The sequence below is a fragment of the Pteropus vampyrus genome, unplaced genomic scaffold, assembly GCF_000151845.1.
Source record: "Pteropus vampyrus isolate Shadow unplaced genomic scaffold, Pvam_2.0 Scaffold38, whole genome shotgun sequence".
Taxonomy (NCBI): domain Eukaryota; kingdom Metazoa; phylum Chordata; class Mammalia; order Chiroptera; family Pteropodidae; genus Pteropus; species Pteropus vampyrus.
In genome coordinates this window covers 3,622,661-3,644,180 of record NW_011888819.1, presented here as the reverse complement: position 1 = coordinate 3,644,180, position 21,520 = coordinate 3,622,661, and the positions used below count along the sequence as shown (strand labels likewise).

Genomic DNA, 21,520 nt, shown 5'->3' with positions numbered 1-21,520 from the left:
TAAATCAATGTGGTTGTAAAACCCAGGTCCCCTTTCCCACGATGCTATGCTTCTATTTTCTCAATAAATATTTATCACTCATTTGTGTCCCTATCCCCATAGGCTATACCTCTCCTCCACTCCAACTGTCCCTACATCGAAAGTTGGGCCTCAGATCATGTCACATGTAGAAATGTTCTGAAATTCTGAACTCCAGTACACCACTTCCTGAGCAGAAAACTATTCCTCTTAGTTCTCCCTTTTCCTTTTCATCTATTACAACTACTCATCATCCCTGGACTCTTCGTCACTCGCTAAGGTTAGCAGAGGAGGTTTCACTGCCTACATTCCGTTTCTAGCGGCCACTGCCTATGCTCATGATGCCCCGACTGTTGTCCCAGGTAACCTGTCTCCTAATACCCAACTGCCACACTGTGCTCCTTGAGGGCTTCTTAAGTGTCCCTTCTGGATTCTCTTGTGTATAGCCTAGACTTGAAATGCCTAGCTTGAGGAGACAATGGAGTTGTCTCCTGATGATCAGAGAGATAAATGCTATTCTGTACTGCAGGGGTTTCCAACTCAAAACTTCTCGGGAAAAATAAAAAAAAAAAAAAAATCATATCCTAAAAGATGCAAAACCATTTTGGGCATGAGACAGAATGAAAAAGAAAAAAATATATATATCACATTTAACAAAAAATGAAATGATGTTGATATGATATTTGGAATTAAGCACACCCTTTACTGGTTTTAAAACATTGCTCTAAATTCCTAAGGCTTTGTTAAAACAGAAACAAGGATTAGAATTCTGCTACTGTACCATTAGGGAAGAGAGACACAATATCTAATAGAATAAAAATATAATAAGTATGCACGATTCATCAAGCTTTTCAATACAAAGATGTTTTAGAAATTAACCAGCTCTACTTTGAGTAGTGTTTTAAAAATCACGTGATCTTTTTGATAGGGATGGAGACCAGCTAAATTAGACTCTCTTCTTCTCTCTGCTACTCTTCTCCTGCAAACTCGGAAATTACCACTCAGACTGGCAAACGAGGCTTAGTTTCATTGTCGTAAATCAATTTACCAGGGGTTATCACTCCTGAGAGAGCTGAAAGAATTAAATTTGTGGACTTCTAAGGAAGAAGATTTGGGGCAGGAAATTACCACATTAAGACTTCCAGAAGGTGTTACCACAAACTATTTAGTAGAGAATTCCCCCTGAAAAATTCTGACCACACTTTTCTCACCTAGTGTCTTATAATGGATTCTAGGTCTGGCCCAACTGAGTGATCTGTTTACAACTGCTGATATGCACAAGTAAAAGCTAAGAAATTACTATAAATCTCTGTAGCAATAAAACAGAAAGCCCACATTATAACAAATAAATAATGGACTTGATAACAAAGGAGATATTGGAAATCTGTTTAAGGATAACTCATCCCTAGGAAAATGTAAGGTCCATTAAAAGATATGCACAATTTGAGAATATTGATCGGTGTCTTCCTCAATAAGTATTAAAAACTATTTCTGTATTGACAAAATCTCGTGTCACACAACAGAATGAAAACACAGCAACTCTTGAACCTAGTAATTTGCTTTTATCACTGCATCTTCAATCATGGATGTAAATGAAAATTTCTGCTCGCTTTGCTACTTTCTGCTTGACTGGATTTTTTTAATGAAAACGTCTGTTCCTTTCTGACAGAGCACAAGTGTCATTCAAATTTCACACACCAAACAAAGAGCGAATGCGTTTGTTTGGATGCAAAATCATTTGAATGTGTCACTACAAGTCGAAGCACATTTATGGACACTGCAGCTTAAAATCCTCGTAAACAATCAAGCAAAGGCGTCTGAGGAAGGCGTTTTCAGGCTCCAAACATCTTCAGACTAGTTCTTCCCTGCTGAAGGTAGTCAGTCCCACCCTCGTATCCTGGCTCTCCTCAAGCAGAAGGCAGTGGAACCCTGCCAAAGCCCATTCCATCACCTCCACATCTTCCAGGTCAACAATCCAAAGTCACTGAAAATGCCATCTTCAGCTGACCTCTCCAGGGAGCAAATATTTTGAAGAGCAAGCATTCCAGGTATGCAGAAGCTAGCCTTTAAATCAAACTAAAATCTTAACTAGTTTTTCAAAAGTTAAGGCCCTATTGAGTATGGAAGAGACACACGAAGAAAGCAAAGCTCTTATGTAACATATATAAATGAGGAAATTATGTGTGATCAAGGCTTATAATCACAGAGGGGTAATTCTAGAGTAGCTCTCATTCTAAATAATACAGTTTCTGTCTTTCGTTTAAAATTGTAAAGATGACCTAACCGTAGATTAGAGGAAAACTATACTTAGGGTCTTGGTTGTTTTAACCTGGAAACACTGCGATTTGGGGAAAATGCTGAGGAAAGACTTTGATTTTTGGCAAGAATATCTGGCTATCAGAATTGTCTAGGAAAAATGTAAGCGATTTGCCATTTTCTGGCCTAAAACAGGCTTTCTAATAATGCAATCAGGCTAACAGGCCATGGGATCTCCATTATATAAGCTGAAGGTGACCCATTTAAGGTTTTGATGAAGTGTCGACTCAAGGTCACCCACAAGGAAGGCATGTCGCCCTTTCTCCCAGACAAAAGAAGCAAAGGGCCAGTTCCCTCTCTTGACCTGACATCCTTCCCTCCCCTGCCATTACACAACAATTCCAGACGTTTCATTTCTGGTTGATATTCAACCTGTCTGGATATCTCAAAGCTTTACCTTTTAAATTTCTATAACAGGGTAGCTGGCTATTTACAAAAGTTTTTAGAAAAATGTGTATTTTTAAGACCATAAATGGGAAGCCACCTTTTTGAGCAAACAGAGATGATGATTTAAAAAGCCAATGTTGCAGCAAATAAGTACAAAAGACATCTTTGATAACACTTCTCATGTGCTAATGAACATTCACCGACTATAACAATTAAATAATAGGTAATATGTGTGTTTTCTTGGACTTCTGAGAACTTGCAAAGACCACCTTATCATTCTTTACTCATTTAAGCAGCTGTTTATCTGACATTCCTACATTAGGAAAGTTTTCCATGTTTTGCTTTCAGACGATATAATGTGCTTCCTTCCAGGTATAATCTCTAGCTAGTTATAGATCTCCTCACCGTGTCAGATGCTAATCCCAATCTGGAGATCGCACCTCTCTATCTATCTATATGGCTAGCAAGAATTTTTTACTTTTAAGTTAAAGTATTTTAAAATGCTTTTTAAAATTAAATTTTAAGAGAGGATTATGTTTAATTAAAAAATGTGAAAAATCCATACCTGAATACTTCCTAGGGATTTAGGCTTGATTCATTCTATTCTTGTGTACTAGTTGTCATTAACTGGCAGAAAAAGCAAAGCAAAACAACAACAAAATCCCTAGATTACAGTGGTATCCCAGTATAAGGTGTTATTTGTACATCAATAGCAAGGGCTCCACATTAAGCTCATTCAAATCTAATTAATTCTTATGCATGGAAATCTGGAAATCAAGGGTCCAGGAGATCTTAATAAGACCTGAAAACAATCTTATCATTTGCCTAAAACAAATTCTTATCCCAAATAGTACAACAAACCAACAGAGAAAAATGGAATAAACAGGTATCCATGCTCACATGTTCTTTGTTTAACCAGGGAAGCCTAAATTTACCACTTTAATTTATAAGGAAACTGGCATATATCTTAGACGAAATGTCCAGTGAGCTAAGAGCAAATACTGTGTACTATTAGCAGTACTCTGTATGTCCTTGCCCTTCAGAGACAAGGCTGATTATCAACACTCTGGGAGTCACATCAAGTCTGATGACCAATAAACACTTGGAAGCCTGACGTGGATATAATGACTCAGGAATCATCAAGTCAGGATTTGGGGAAACCATTGCATTGATCAGGTTTCCTAGTCAGTAAGTGTATTGTGGGAAAATGAACAACCCAGGAAGACTCCTATAAAACACTAATATTGAGGATTTCTTGAGTGGATTGCAGAAAAATGGGCCATAGAAAGAGAATGAGAGTCAGCGGACAGAAAAACAGAAGCAGCAGCATAATTACGGTTTGGGGAGAAGGTGTGATCAACACGTGAATACCACTGAGAGGTTAAGAAGGGCAGAAAAGTGCCCAATGGATGTGACAACATTAAAGGCAGCAAAGAACTCCTTCACTGGAGCTGAAGGGATGGATGCCTGCTAGCAGCTGACTATGCAGAGAGTTGGAGGTGAGAGAGAGAAAAAATAGGAATGGCTGGCTGACTGCCATCCAAGAAGCATAGCTGTGAATGGGTAGATCAACAGTGGAGGTTAAAGATACAGGGTCAAGGGATTGATGTGAGCATTCGGGGATCTCTAATGAGTAGAGAAATATGAGGAGGCTAAAATTCACAGATATATAAAATGAAAATAAAGGGTCTACTGACCAAAGGTCATTATGAAGTCAAAAATGAGATGCAGTAAGGTCATGGAACCTGCTGAAGATAATAGGTGCAGTGGTATCCATAATTCTAGACTCAATAAAGAATTCTGCCTAAAAAAATTACAATGAGAACAAAAGTGGAATAAGAAAACTAAACTCAAATTATCTCAAACAGCAAAACATAGAATAATGTCTTGGCATAACGAATGAGCCTATTATGCGCTATGTGCTTGGAGAATACAGAACATCATAAGCCTCTGAATGACAATTAAGTCCGAGTTTTCAATAAAGAGGAAAGAGTTATGTGACCTACTCACAGAACTCCTGCAGCCCAGGAGTATTGTATGATAAGGATATCATATAATAAAGAAGATGGGATCTTCGGTGACAGCCAAAGCTTTAAAAAATAAAGAAAAACAAGATTGTACCATATTCTGGCAACGGAGTCAACACTGAAGGGAAAGATGTAGGGGACTCTAGCTGGGTTAACAGTCTTGAAAATACAGGCATCTAATGAATAAATCAGTAGGATGGCCCCCAAATTTACTGACATGAAAAGATTTAAACCTCTGGAAATAGAGTACTTCCAATCTACTCATGAAGAACCTACTAAATACCACATTCATCTCATCATTTAATAAAGGCATTTAAATACGATAGGAATTAATGGTTAGCATACGCAAATATTACTCTAACTCTTAAGGTATAACAGAATCTGAAATAATCCATTACTACTATAAATAACATTTAGAAGTTGGTTTCTGTTAAAACAATCCTTTATCATCAGAATTAAAAGCTAAGGATAATAAAACTATCATTAACTAATCTAATCTATGTTTTAACTCAATACACAGATGCTTCTGGTGTATATCAGCTTAAAAGTAGGCACATTTAGGATAGATTAGCTACTATTTTCTAGAGATAAGAGTTTAATGTTCTTTTATCCAGACCTAAAAAAACCTTGAGCTCTTTCCTGATCTGAGATTCCTGTTACTTCTTGGTCGCTAAATAAAATCTGCCCTTCCTCTGTTGATCAATACCAGAGTAAGTAAGGTAAACAACTTTCATGGTAACCTTAAGCGACTCTTCTAACGGAAGTTAAACTGCTGCTTTACGACCTCTGCCTTCTTTATTTTCCCTTCCTCTTCACAATATTCAGCTAAGTCCTCAATTCATTCATTCATTATGCACTTATTAAGTACCTACTATGTGCTAAGAGACGCTCAAAGTTCAGAGGATATTTCAGTGAATAAAACAAAAGTCCCAATTTTCATAGAGCTTACCTTTCAGACTATATATGTGTGTATTTCCAAATTTACAGGCTGCAGAAAAGCCTTCTTAGTGTTCAGCACCATTTACTGTTTATTCCCAATATAGCTCTCCAATTATTCTTTCCTCTCGTCAGGCCCTCAGATCCACTGTAAAATTTCTGCCAACCTATCACTCTCTTTTTCAGGGGGTTTGCAATTAAAATTCAAAGATGATGAGGAGCTATATGGCCCGGTTACTACCGTTTATGGAAATGTTACTCCAGAGTACAAGCAGTTTTTTCTCTAATCCAATTGTACCACCTATTAAAAGAAATGACACAATGAAAAGATTTATCCTGAAGCACAGAATATACACTGTAAAACGGACTAAGAATGCAATTATATATATATCTTAAATTTGATTTTAGCATATTCATGACAAGTTCAAGATAAAAAAAAAACCCACAATGAATGCTCAGATATTTTTCTGGACAACATATAAAAGAAATAATCGAGTGAATTTAATGTCCTTCCAAATTAAAAAAAAAAAGTGATTTCGATACTATTCCAATTTACATAATCAACCATCTTAGTTCTATTCTAATTTTCCAACATTACGAACCAACATTATGTACCAACACTATCAACACAAACTAGTATCCCCTAGACATCCCCATACCTATGTTTTCATTCATATCTTTTCATTTTCTCTATGTTTTAGGATCCATATCAGGCTCTTTGAAGAAGCTTCTACCATATATTCCAGCTCACACCACCTCCCTAACTCACTATTACAGCAATCCCACATTGTACTTACATTAAAAAGTTCATAAAGTGGATTATTAATTAGGATTTGTGGTTGGGGGAGAATTTCTGGGGAAGTGGAGCCTGGTTTTAACCACGTTAAGATTGGAACCTGACATTAAATTAGTCGAGAAGATGAGCACGTTTCCAGAGGAACAGTGATCGCAACTACAAACCTCTACAATGTCTAAGAGAGTGAAATTCTGCTTTAAATTCTGTAAAATAGGTATAAAGGTAATTCTGCACATATATAGTCATGTTAGATCCGAGGAAAAGCAAATATCTTCTAAAGTTGGTATATAATACACAGAAAGCTCAGCTCTATTAAATCACAGTATAGCTTTATCCAACTCAAAGTCAGACAGCTAAAAAAAGACACCTCTTTAATACCAATTTGACTTGCAACTTTTAATTTTAAGAGGAATTTTCTAGATTAAAAAAATGACTGGAAGCCTTAAATTCAACTTCTTTCCATAGATCTACTTGAAAATTCCTCTGCAGCAAGAAGAGGTACTAAGTCACTCATTGCCATCTCATTTAGGTGCCTATTCTGCTGTATATCCCTGTATTTCTAAACTCTGTGCTTAAATAGCTATTTCTGGTTTTTTCCACTTCAGGCCTTCCTACTATGGGAAGTGAAACTTCAAATTTGACCCCACCCGTTTCTTTCCCTTCTCACTATCTGTCCAGTAGAGTTTTATCACGTGTACAGCATCTGCATCATGGTTATGCCAATACTGCTCAGGCCTGGGCAGTGACACGTTCTTTATCTTACAGCTTTTCGTCAATTTTTAACATTTGTTTTTCTTTTTCTAAAGTTAATACTTGTCCCATTTTAAAATTTGCATCACTATCTATGCATCCATCAGTACTGTACTTTTCCCAAACGCTACAACAGAACTCGAAAACCACTCTAAGTATAGGCAAGCCCATCAGGTAATGCATCAGCGCCAGTTTTTTTCCTGGAGATCATCCTCCTGGGACCCTCCCCATTCTCCTCCTCTCTGGACTAGCTGCTCTCCAGACTGGTGCACAACTGTCACCTTGGGACCTCCCTTCACCATCAGGTTTCAAAGCTAAAGCCTGAGACTCACTGACAGGAAAAAAGAAGGACTCCTGAGACACATCAGCAGCAGGAACTGAAATTTATCAAGGGAACTGGAAGAGAGGGAAAGTTTAATGAAGCCACTCGGTGCTGTGATAAAAAAAGAAAGAGAACAGCATTTATCCCTAAACTCTACAGTGAAACAAATGCTGAGAGCTTTCTGTGTCAAGTACTAAAATCTGAACATTTCATTACATCCTTTGAAACTGAAATTGAAATACAACTTATCTTGTGATTTAGATTCTGTGTCATCTTTGTGACATTTCTCACATTCGTGATGCTACTTCTCAGTGCATTTTAGTCAATTCTTTCATTAAGTATATATATCAAATTACTTTTTTGAAATGTATTGAAATACTTGAGAAAAATTATTTTCTCTAATTTCACTTCAGTATTCTTAATATAATTAACTCTTCCTTTCATAATAAACAGTTATACTTTAATAAGTATTATTTGGAGATATTATAAGGATATTTTGTACCTAATTCACAATACTGAAAATTTTTAAGTCCACAAAAATGCATTGCTTAGTTTTTTCCAAAGAAATATATCAAAAATTTCCTATATTTTGTGATGACTTTGTTTATGACTAACATATTTTACATAACTTTTAAAATATAGTTCACTAATTATAACATAATGAAAATTGGGGGTTTCATGGCAAGAAATTCCATATTCTTATGTGGGGTTTAAGCCACACTGCTGCCCCAAGAACAGTAATAATAGCTACGTGTACCACTCTAAGTTTTTCCCATACATTTTATATTCTTTGTCTGGTTATAATTAGTCATGTGGCATAAAACACACAATCCTAAATTCCAAAAAATCGTGCACAACTTTCATCATATATAAACCGTATATTCTACTATAGCCCTTTAGAAAATTATTTACTAACTAGAATGGTAAACGAAATCACGACATTATCTTAAGTGTGTTGTTTTGGAAAATAACATGATGAGTGAGAACTGAGTTCCAAAGCCGAAAGGAAAAATCTGTTCCCTTTCTCTGCTCAGGGTAGGGAGTAATGGCAAGAAACACATTACCTGAAAAGGGGGCTCAGAAGTTGACAGGGAAAAATGAGAACTTCGATGAAAGTCAATAATTACCTTCCTGATTCCCCACCACACTCCCTTGTGATCATTTATATCAGGAAAAGAGAAAAGTCTATGACGACACAGTGTGAGGTTAGCTGGAAATGTTATGGTTCTCCATATGAAATTTATGTTAAGTCAGCAAGCTAATGACTTTGAGATTGAATTATGCAGATGTAACCAGGAAGTAGCTGTTTACTGGTTGGCGTGAAAAGTCCATGTTTCTGACCATCGCGGATCTACTATGACAGTATCAATTGCAAATATTCAGAAGGCGAAATTATAAACTCAAAATGATGTAACCACTGTATTCAGCTAAAGTGTTATTAAACCTAAAGGGACTTCTGTCTTTTGTTAATAAAGCAGAAGACAATGTGACCATGCAAAATCTAAGTGACACGTGATTTTTTTTTATGCCAGCGTCTGTCTTCTCTGTTTTATATATGGAAACAATCTAAAAGTAATATGTAAGAGAAATTAAACTCAGAATATGCTTTTCATGAGTTCAGTAACAGTAAACATGGAGGTCATAACTCACTTGTAAAGACAGCCTATAATAATCTCAATTTTTTGGATTTTCATATGCCAGTTTCTCTTGGAGAGAGCCATTATACATATACGACCAGTAGTCCAACTCGAACAATGCTGGTATCTCATATAAAAATGGCAAAACACGACTAACCAGAGCAGCAGGTGAGTCTTGAGTTTTTATTCACCTTTTTTTATAATTGAATTAGCTTTAAAAAAAAAGACCTACCCTCAAAAATTCTAATGTTAGTTGCCAAAAAGCAAAGGTACCATTCATAAAAAAGGTATATATTCAATACCAACCTGAAAATAATTCTTTAGATATAAATTTAAATTAAAAATAGTGACATAATAGTATCTATTATAAATGAAAACAACAATGTTTTTTAAAAACTACTACCCTATTATAAACAATTACCTTATCTTTCTGAAAACAATGAGCTATGCTCCATACATGCCTTTTACGGGCCTACCTTCAGGACTCTGCTCACCCTTTGTCTAAATATCTAAAATTTAGACAGTCCATTTCTTCTCCAGTACTTGAAAGCTTGACTCAAATGCTACTTCCTGCTAAGTCTTCCTTAAATTCCTCAGCTAGAATTCCTCTTTACTCACTCCTAGACTATAAACTCTGAAAGAGATGGGAACACATTTTGCCTATCTTCATGGAGCACATTTATGTGGTCAATAAATACTTACGCAATGAATAGATACGTTACTGGCCATTTTTGTAGAATTTATTTCTCTGTGAATAGTCAATCGAGGGTTTATCAAGATGGAAATTTAGAGAAAAAAAGTTATTTTAATAGTCCTTTTATTATTAACAAATATAGAAATTATAGTGTTTTTTTTAATTTGTTAACAACACCACCACCAAAACCCACATAACTACATGTAGGGGTATCTTTAAACTCAGGATCACAAATCAGTATTAAAAATTTCCTCCATATTATCATACATAATTGAATGATATGAATAAATATCATACATTTATTTTACTAAAGCAACTAGAAGATTTGTAGCCAATAATTGATTATAAAAAAAAATGAATACAAAGGTACCTGCCATGATGTTTATCATAGCATCATTTATAATGAAGGGAACTGAAAGTTTGCCTTTGATTTTTTAAGCTGGTTATTAAGATAAGACAAAGAACCTTTGACCCTCTTCCCTTTCCTGCCTAAGAGATTCAGAGGAAAAGATCTACTCTTAGGATGTCCACCTCAGCAGCTTAATTTGAATTGAGAATAGTGGATGGGAGGGTGTCAAACAGGGGCCTGGTTACTAGTTTACCCCAAGTCTCACTGTTTCTGAATTGTCTAACAAAAGTTTACCTGCCAGGAAGGTTCCATTCCTCTTCAGTTACCTGTGAATTGCCCATTCTCACTTTTGAACTCTCGGACCCCTATCCCCTCTTTTTCTCCTTTGTCCAAAATGACATATGCACCCAGGTTCACCTGTCTTTGGAATTTTCATGCTTATGTGAATTCACCATGCGCATGTATTAAAATTTGATATTCTCTTGTTAATCTATCTCTGATAATTTGATTATATTAGCCTGGCTAGAAGAACTTAAAAGATGGGAAGAAAAGTATTATTATTTTTAACCCCCACAATAACAACCACAACAAAATAAACTAATACCCCAAAATAAGGGATAAACACATTATAGTGTCTAGTTTAATGCTAGTTTGAAAACTGTTTCCCAAAAATATTTTATTTCATGATGATATTATAAAAATCTTAGGTGAAAAAAAGTAGGTTATAAAACTGAAAATAATTACATAATGTCAAAAATAATAAAAGCGAAAAATACGTGGAAAAAAAAAAACAGACTGAAAGGAAGCCAAATGATTTTGGTTATTTCTTGGTAGTGGTTGTATTTTGTAAACATTCTACAATGAGCATGCATTACTTTTGTAATCAGAGAGATTTATTTTAAGTATACCACTGCAATTCTTAGCATGTACTACAAATGAGATGCCCACTACCCTCACTATTCACTTTTCAATGCGTTTGAGAAGCACTGGAACAATATGATGTCAAATAAACTGAGATTTCTTTTTTGTGCCTGTCATCTGAGACCTGCATAGATGGATTTTGTGTTTTAATAAAACACTGACAGCAGAGAACGCCCATAGGGCATAAAGGCAAATTTTCAAAATTTGTTGTTTTTCTTTATGACTCATGTTACTTAATGACTCTTGAATATATCTCCAGTAAAAAAAAAAAAAAAAGACAAAAATTAAAGATGTAACTAAGTAAATCATTCATGCTACCATAACTCTTGTCTCAGAAAAAAAACACAAGTGGTTAAAAGTCTCAGAAAGAAGACTTATAATAGCAGGTACAATAATTAAATTGAGAAGATGAAACCAAATTGGAATTAGAATCAGTTAACTGGGGACAATGGAGCTAGGAGAAGAAGGAAGGTTTACTCACTGGTGTTGGTGGATCACCTATGTAGAAGGAAATCATTTCTACAGGTTTTCCTGCTTATGGAAATGGGAAGAAGTGTCACTTTCTAAGTCCTTCCCCACTCAGAGGGACTCTATAAGATAAATGTATTTTCTTCCCATTCAACAATCCACCCTGAAACAAATGTAGCTCCTAGATGCAAATTATTTTGAAAAAAAATAATTAAGGAAGATTCAAGATCTTTCTGAAAACTTAGCAATGATTAATGCTGATTAAATATGGTTGAAAATAAGACTGGTGGCATTTTCTTTTAATTTGGCAGCATGGTGTTTTTAAAAATAAAACGTTTTCCCATAAGAAGTTATTCCTACTGTTTAAAGCTCACAAGACAAAACTACCAATAGATAAAAACAACGATCATGCCCTTTCAAGCCTTTTGGCATTTTTTTCGACTATCACTATCTGATGATAGGAAATTTTATGCACTGATTACATAGTTCATCTTTTTCTAATAATAAAAGCAACCCATTTATTATAGAAATTATTAGAAAAAGGCTTAAATAAAATTAAAACCACCAGTAACCTCACCATTTGGAGATAAACATCGATAAAATTTCTTTTCCATGAACATTTTCTTTCATACAGTTGTGTATCAGACTCTATATATGTTGTAACCGCCAGCCCCGAAAGACACACGGACCACCATAAATCAGTGAGTCACAGGAAACATGCTCTTTATTCAGCCAGCTGGGTCTGCCAGGGGTATGCAGACCCCAAATTAAGCAGCCCCAAAATGTAGAGGTATAGGGTTTTTAAGCCCTAAATTCCATTCCTCATTCTGTCTTAAACACAAAGGTCTATTTTTCTCCTATTCACTACCTGTCAACCCACAGGTTGGGTGTGCAAGCGGGGGTACAGAAGCAGAAAGTTTATTGTTAGAATGTTATGTTCCCATGGGTGATAGCCTATGTTCCCATGGGCGATAGCCAAGCAGTAATTTTCCAGCCAGCACATATACTGGTTTTGAAGTATGACTAATTTGTAATATTCAAAGGTCCCATGTGGAAGATCACATAAAAAGGAATCTGGTGACTAGTCTTCTCCTGAAGACATATCTAGGAATTCTGGTTATTCCTTATGAGTGCATGACATAAACAAAGTTAAAAACATAGAAACTTCAAGAATCTGCATCTGAGGCCAGGCTCACCAAGCATCATGCCCATGCATGTATGTATAACCCCAGCACACACATCTCCCATGACTTAATATGTAGTTGGACCTACAGAGTGCAAAGATCAATGAAGACTGGAGGGGCCACAGGCACTGATTCACCATCACACTGAATTACTGTGCTGGGACATCTAGGTGTTTACAAGACCCTTAAAGTCTACACTAAAAATGTTCCCCCACCTCTACGCCCAGGTTGTCTTTGTAACATTCTCGAATACTCTTCGGTTGTGTGATGTGTCACAAGAGAGTTGCTGTTTAGTATAAACCCAAAAAAACTACTCTGGTACAATATATCTATCAGAATATCCAAATACACCCTTTTCACACGAAAGAAGATTAAAATAGTTGTAGATAATTCACACAAAAGCAGCCACCAAAAAACACAGTGTGCTTGTCCTGAAATTGTATTAAAACAATATAATTAAAGATTAAGAGGAATTGAATATCTTCGATTTCTCAATTTCTTCAGTTGAATATCTTCAATTATTCAGACCATATCTGAATAATTTCCTGGTCATTATTATATGTTTAGAAACACATACTTATATGTTTGGAAAGTCTTGAATATAAAATGAAACAGAATGCCATTTAAGATAGTAAATCTTTAACATCTAATTCTTTTGGATTAATCTATTAACCCGACTTTGCCCCCATAAATCAACAGTAATTTTTTGCATACAATACACCTTGCCTATGCTGGACAGAGACAAGTGCAGAAGGGGATCAATTTCAATGGTGGATCTACACTAATGAAGAGTAGTCATTCAAATCGAAAGGGGTTGAAAGCTTTGCAAAGAAAATATTCTCCTTGAGTAATGATAATGATGTGCTTGAATCCCATATGAGATAATTAATAAAATGTCCATATGATTAAGACAGATCTTATATGATGGGTAAAGAAGCACAATCAAAAGCAAAGGGTGAAATGAAAAAGCCAACTCACTCTCAAGGGAAATCATCCACTCCACAGGAAGAAAATGGCAACAGCGACTTAATATACTTTCTCCTTCTAGATAAGGAATGCAAGATACTGTAGAGCAAGTACGCCCAGGGCAAATGTGTGGATTAGAGAAAAATAACCCAGAGCAACACCGGATGCTACTTCTGATGGAAAGGTCAGAAAGGTCGCATGCTAGACATAACAGGCATTTTTCTCTCTTCAAGCTTTGTTTCGAATTCTAATATGCTTAATGTTTGAGACAATTTTATTTTGTTTTCTAGGTAGCACCTTTCTGAGAATTAACTTCAGTACCATAATCTCTTCTGTCTAAAGGATATATTTGGACACAGCCAGAGAGTTTAGAAAATACTTATGCTAATGCTAAACAGTAATTCTTTGTTCAAGTATAAAGTAATCTATGAAACTGTTGCCCATTACTACTACCTGGTGGAAAACATTGTCGAGTAGAGATTTATCCTGTCCCAAGGTCATGGTTGTCTCTTTTATAAACATAACATCTGTTACAAGTTTTTAAAAAAGTGTTATTTATTGCCTCTAATGCACAGACTTTCCTCTATGACTTGACTTTGTGAATCAGGTGGATATTTGCTCTAATGCAATTTAGTTTTAATTCTATAAGGAACACTGGGTTAAGAATTGAAAGATCCTGAGTGTTGGTCCTGATTCTATCACTAAACAAGCTGTGTGAGTTACAGGACGAGATTCAATCTCACTGACTCTCAATATTTGGGCCTGTGAAGTGAGACTACGTAGGATGAGGTTTCCCTAAATGGTGCATAACAGTTTATCATGATAAAAACAAATATTCTGACAGTTAATTATAGCATTATCATAAATCTTCTGACTTCAGACTTATATCTGAAGACGTTTTACACATTTCTTGTTTCTTTTCACAGTGTTTTCTCCCTTGAGTCTCAATTCACTCTTGCAATAGGAGTAAAAGTTGCACAGAGATGGGGAGGTACCTGGCTTAGGGGCAGAGAGAGTGGCTGGCAACAGGGACCCAATCAATTTGGGGTCAAAAGATTTATCTGCCACAGCTAAGTGGTTCCAGGTAGTGAATTACAATCTTCACGTAGATTCCACCTCTTAGGCAAGTCTAATAATTCTGAATAGAATTATGAAGCAGAAAGTTTTAAGCAAAATGATGTGTATTCACTTCTGAAACAAAACTGCAGTTGTGAGTGCCACATCAGGGGTCATAAGCAATAGTACTCATCCAAAGACCTAGTACCAGTTCCTAGGGACCTTAGAGTCTAAAGAAAATGTATTTGGAACACTTCACACAACGGGCAAGTGAGAACCAACAGAAACATATCACTGACAAGGTCTGCCCCACCTAATTGACTGATTTGTGATCTACTTCCTAACTTATGGCCTCTTGTTGTAGCAAGTTAGTTTGAAATACACGATTCCTGGAGACAATTACCCTTATATATTTTCTTGAATTAGGGGTTCTGTATCTAGTGTTTAAGCATTACTTATTTTCATATTATTAAATCACTTACTGACCAGTCAGACAGAAAAGGATAGGCGGCCTTGTTAAGTTATTTAGAACAAGGAATAAGGAAGAATAAGGAAACTTTTGAATTATCAAATGTTTAAGAATTTGCTTTTCTAACTCTCTTCACCAATTACGTTATGAGTAGTAAATCAGATGAAATCTTCACTCTAATTCCCAACATTTTCTGTTAACGTCTCCAATCATGCACATATGTAAACAGTAACCAGTTATGCTGTGATCACATTCATGTTTGACCAAGTACTAAACAGAGTTCCAGAGTCTTCAGTAGTTATCCCTTCTTTCTAAGTTTGCTGTTGGGACTTTTTAAAAAAGATTCCTTTAAGTCTTAACACACAGTCATCAGAATGGATATCCATATTTGTCCATATCCTCCATATACAGATCTCTATGTTCTTATTGACGGCGATATTACTGACAAACAAACTCATGGAAAACATGTAGATGCTAGCTATCTGAGACTGCTGATTGCTACAGTGTCTGGTTACATAAAAATATCAACAAGAAAGAGACCAATAAGCAAGTCAGATTAAATATGGAGTATGACTGTTTCTACAAGAAAAAAGTGTAATAGCAGATAAAACTAAATTTTTAAATTAAAAGATAAAGTGAAATTTGTGTTTGGTGAGAGAAATACACATTTAAACCCCAGCGATCAAACTGTTTCCTCTAGTTTGATGTGAGCAAAAAAATGTAATAAAAAACAAATTCCCCAATTCCAATTCCTCAGCTCTGGCCAAATAGGAAGAGTAATCGGTTGTTGCAGGGAAGAAGAAATTAAGAAATTAGCAAAATGCTGAATTTCATGTTAGGTTCTTTCTTCCATGAAGTCTATGTGAAGAAACACACAAGGCTTGATTCTACCAGCCTAGACAGTCAGTGTATGTGAGAATCACCTATGGAATTTGGTAAAATTAAGATTCCTGGGCTCTGCCATCAGGCACTTTCATTCAGCCATCCTGGGATCGGTCCAAGAATTTGTAATTTTAAAAAACACACTGGGTAAATTCACTCTGTGCCAGGAAATTCAGAAATACGTCTCTTGTACTGTCAGAACACAGGCTACCTTAACAGTCCAAAATATAGTCTGAAACAGAGTGGCAATATGCTCAAGGAAGTATGTCTATTTGAGCTAATCAGAGCATCCTTCTTTTTCGTCCCCAAAGATCAGGGCCTTCGACAGCAGCTACATGGCTGGCCGGCTCACCTAAGCAGCGGTAAGGAATCACGATGTGGCCATGGGTCTTGCACTGCTTTCGGCCCCTCTTGCACCAGTTCTGGATGGTCACTGGTTGGTTGGCTTCTACCACATTGGTGATCTGCAGCTCAGGGTAGACCTGGGAGAGCACACAAAAAGCGTAAGTTGTTACCTGCGTCAGGGGCCGGCATGAACAAGCACTTACTTGTTCCACCAGCGCTATTATTCTATCCCCCAACATTCAAGCCTATTTCGATGCTGATCAAGCTTAAGAAATTCAGGGTAAAGAAAAAGATGCAAGTGACAAGCACTTAATGATTCCATTCAAAACATTAAGCGATGTGACTTATTTTATTGCACCCATTCAGGCTTAAAAAAATAAAATAGAAACAGAAGGAGGTGGACCTCTTCTAAGAATGGGGGCATTTTCAATTTAAAGTAAACAGGTATGAGGATGATAATCTGTAATTTCCTACATCAATGTTACAGTAGATACACCTGGGGATATTACTTTTATTGAAATTCAACCCACTCCTATCTTACTAATTAGGCAAATATTTTACAGGCAGGATATGACACATAGCACGTTTCCTATATAAAAATCCTTCTCTTTATTCAAAGTAATTTACATATGAACAATTTATCAAACAGTTATCAGGGTTGTCATTTAAATAAAGATCTGCATTCATGAATCTCTTCCTTTGATAACTAACTACAGCCCTTTGCTTTGATTACAGTTGCTGGTAAATCATATTTACTGAGCGCTTGGAATGACATGTGAAATATCAAATCAATTCTATTTATTAATAATAAGTAGAGATTTGAAAGAAAATATAATCATAAACATTTATTTCAAAAATGTGCTTTCCCTTGCATAAATCTTGCATGTCACTGGGGGTACTGGTTTACCAGGTAAATACAATGAAGAGAGAGAAGTATAAGAGACTGGAGGGTATGGTATAAGCAAGGGAATGGCTATGATGCTGGGCCCTGACATCTAAAGCGGAGGGAAGAGAGAACCTGAAGGGAATGAAATGCAATGAAAAGGCTGTAGTATGAGTCCTACATAATTTTGGCAATAAAGGCACTAAAGAAAGTGAGGTGATGACAGTCAGAGAGTTGAAATTAAGACTTTGGAGGAGTCACAGTTATCGGTCATTACAAGGAGTATAACATGACCATCGGAGGAAATGGCTGATGGTCGTCGATGAAGGCAAGATGGCTAAAGGAATGAAAATCAAGGAACTGAGGAACTGGAATAGCAGAAGGATCACTGAGGTCGAGAGTAAAATCACTTATGAATCACGAAAGGAGCAGTTGTTTGCATGACTGAAAGCCAGGAGCTAAGTCCTTCAAAGACAAGGGAGAAGGCCACTGAGGATGAAGGATGGCTCCAGGGGGACGAGGGGGTGATCTAGTTGGAGGGGGTGTACTTCACAGCGTGTGTGGGGTGTTTTAGGGAGGAGAGGAGGAAGAATGGGTCAGAAGTGGAAATGTGGAGGAAGGAGCGCTTAATGATTCCCCATGTCATCCCCATCTCTAGGCACGATGCTATGAGAATTGTGAGAAAAGACTGTCTACCTGAGGACGACACAGAGGCAGCAGGGCCTTCGGGAGACCACCAGGTTGGAGAGCAAGAGGCGGAGGCCCAGGGCGTGGGGTATGGATATGGGGAAGTTGGCTTCTGATCGTCAGTGACATTCAGAGAGGGCTTGCTGTCTATCTGTGATCTATCTGTCTTTAAACTGTTGCTACTTTTCATTCATTGTGAATTTACTTTGCACTAATTATGATTTTGTTTAATGTAGCATTAAAATATTATTTAATCTTGATTCCTGAGTGCCTCGCTCACCTCACCCTAGTCTTAACCCTGAGATAAATCAGTTAAAAAAAAAAAAAAGGCATGAAGAAAACAGATAAAAACTGTGGTATATTTGGACAGTGGATGATTCAGCACTGAAAAGAACCATGTAAAGACATAGAGGAAGCTTAAATGTGTTGGGGCCCAAAGGAGACCTCCCCCAAATATCCCAAAATGGCATATTAATTATTTCTAAATTAAAATCACTTGAGAAGCAGCCTAAGTGGGAACCTCTCTATCTCCCTAAATGCAGAAAATAAATCTCTTTTTATGGCAGGCGCCCTCCCTACTACAAAAGCACTAAAGCTCAATCACACTAAGAAAGAGACAGCCTGGTCACCAGAGAAGCCAGAGCTGAGAAGCCTCTGTAAACAAACCCTTGTGAATTTTATTAATGTACTTCCCTAAGCCGACATTCTACTTAAATTCCTTACTAACTACGTACCCCAAAACCTATGCTCCTTGCCTTGTCAAATCCCCACTAATGTATTGTTTCTTTCTGTAAAGGATATCTAAACAGTCTGTTCCACGTCTCTCAGAGTTATCCTTTTAATTCTCTAGTGTACATGTAATAAAACTTGGGCTTGTCTCCTGTTATTCTGCCTTGTGCCAGTTTTGTTAGCAGCCCAGCCACAACAACTAAAGAAGGGTAGAAGGGAGAATTCCCTCTCCCAGATGAATGTATATTACAAAATGAAAGAAGCCAATCTGAAGAGGCGCCATACTGTATGATTCCAACTATACAACATTCTGGGAGAGGCAAAATTTTGGAGACAGTAAAAAGATCAGTAGTTGCCAGGAGTTAGGCGGTTAAGAGGGATGAACAGGAGGAGCACAGAGGATTTTTTAGGGGACTTAAATTATTCTGTATGATACTATAATGGTGAATACATACATTTGTCCAAACTCATAGAATGAAGAACACCAAGAGTGGACCTTGATGTCAACTATGACCTTTGGGTGATGATGTGTCAGTGTAGATCCATCAGCTGTAACAAATGTGCCCCTCTGGTGGAGGATGCTGACTCAGGGGGAGGTTGTGCGTGTGGCAGGCAAGGCGTCTATGGGAAAATCATGTGACTTCCCTCTCAATTTTCCTGTGAACCTAAAACGGCTCTAAGAAATTAATTAAATAATTAAAAAATAAAATCAGGCACCGATCAGTGTAGTGTGGGATAAATTCAGTGGTGAAAATGAATGCTATGAGAATATTAAAAAAAAAAGGATATCTAAATCAGAATCCTGGGGTGGGCACTAGTAGAGGTAGTCTTCAAAAACAATGCTAATAACTTCGCTTCCAATGGAGACAGCCACTTCCCTTTATTCTATTCTGTCCTTCAGCATGGTAACACTACCATGTACGCATTTCAGTCACAGACAATGCTCCACTTGAAAACGCCACTAAAAATTTAATATCCCCATGGCTTTTTCCCTATGTGATGAAAGGTGAAATGGTCCTTTGCACAGGATATAAGTCTCCCATCACCTTTCCTTGTTTATTATATCACAAAAGTACAGCACTCCTAAGTCATAAACTCTGTGACACCAGAGAGCTCGCCTGGAGGGACATGACTTTACGGGCAGTAAAGTGTGAGTTACTGCGTTTTTCTAAAGGGGTTCCAGCTGCCACTTCACAGAAATACTGCCCTACTGAGAATTTTCCCAGGAGCTTTCGGGTTTCTATAAACCCTACATGGCAGGCAGTCAAGTCACTTTTTTTTTTTTCTTTTAAACTCAAAACCAAAAAACTGTTCGTAGGGTACAAACTGTTAAGAAGGAAAAAAAGAAAAAAAGTTCTCTGGTTCATGATGCACACCTTTGGTTTCCTGTGAAAATATCTTGTATACTAGAGCAGTGATTTATTCAGTTGCTAATTTTCTAGCAACAGGGCTTCTCCCCCAAAGATCACTGGAGCTCCACGAAGTGATCAGCCCAATACAGAATTTATTTCAGTTCCCACCACAAAAAGTCCAGGGCATATGTGTTATTTCCTGTGTTTCAATTTCTCTCTCCCGAACACTGATGACAACTGTTGATGTGCAGATGGATGCGGAGATTATAGAATTTGAACCACGTAAATCCCATGCATAGTTCACCTACTGCCCTATGACGAAATGACAGCAGTAACTTCAACCTGATTCACATACTTTTATTCAGAGACAAGGAGTTAATGATTTGGATCTGCCAAAGATAATAAAATTTTGCTGTCCTAAAATCGGGTTTATTTAAAATGGGGGTGGAATATCAACCACCGAGGCAACATGTCTCTGAAACACGGCGGGTGCCTGTTAGGCAAAGTGATTACTACATGGCACAAGCAACTCCCAACCAGAAAGCAAACAACAAAACAAAACAAAACAAAAAGAAAAACAATGAAAAACACATATTAAGGGCTCTGACAAAAATTCAGAGTACTATATACCTAGTATGTTTTATTAAGCAGCTTCAGTATATGACCAGGGGCAAGTAAGCATTTTATGTGGAAACAATAGCACAGCTTGTAGTTTTGGGCAAGAATAAAAATTCATTAGACACGCAAAAGTGTCCGTGGCTTGTTAAGTCCCTGACTTTTCACCATAATGAATTCTAAGTTCAATGTTTTACATTTTCTTTGCCGTATCTCAAATCATAACAGAGGGAATAAAGATATCTGAGTTTTCTCAGCTATTTAATTTGCATATTTTCCAACGCATGCAACACGCACTGCTAACACGGCACGCACTGCTAAAAATTTGCTAATACATCAAGCAGTAGCAAATCTCCACTTTTATATGGCCTTCTTTTCTAAAAAGTTCTCTCTGTAAACCCTAATTGAGTATTTTCTTTACTTAAAAAAAAAAAAAGACTTTAGATAACTACAAGCTATATTAATAAAAACTTAAAGCAGAAGCAAATCCAGGCCTATGTCAGGTACTTGAAACTCTAACTGTCCTCAGTTCCGACATATCTTCCTAAATTACAGCTGCACAGAGCGGTCACTGAATAAATATATATACCCCGTGCTTCAAAACACACTCTCACCTAAAACCTTATACCACACTGCACATCCCACGCCCATTAGGGCCTCCCATGTGGACAATCCTGCGCTCCCAGTGTAATATAATGTTAATCCCTCTCCTACTTCAGGAATGCTTTCTA

At 36.9% G+C, this 21,520-nt stretch overlaps 1 protein-coding gene across 6 annotated transcripts in view; it reads right to left on the bottom strand.

The window, feature by feature from the left end:
- Nucleotides 1-21,520, bottom strand: part of APP (amyloid beta precursor protein) — a 251,592-nt gene that overhangs the window by 163,772 nt on the left and 66,300 nt on the right. For all 6 annotated transcript variants that reach the window (XM_011358209.2, XM_023529517.1, XM_011358210.2 and 3 more), the window contains exon 3: nt 16,531-16,660. In XM_011358209.2, the coding sequence (XP_011356511.1) occupies nt 16,531-16,660 (130 nt within the window). The remainder of the gene's footprint in view (nt 1-16,530; nt 16,661-21,520) is intronic.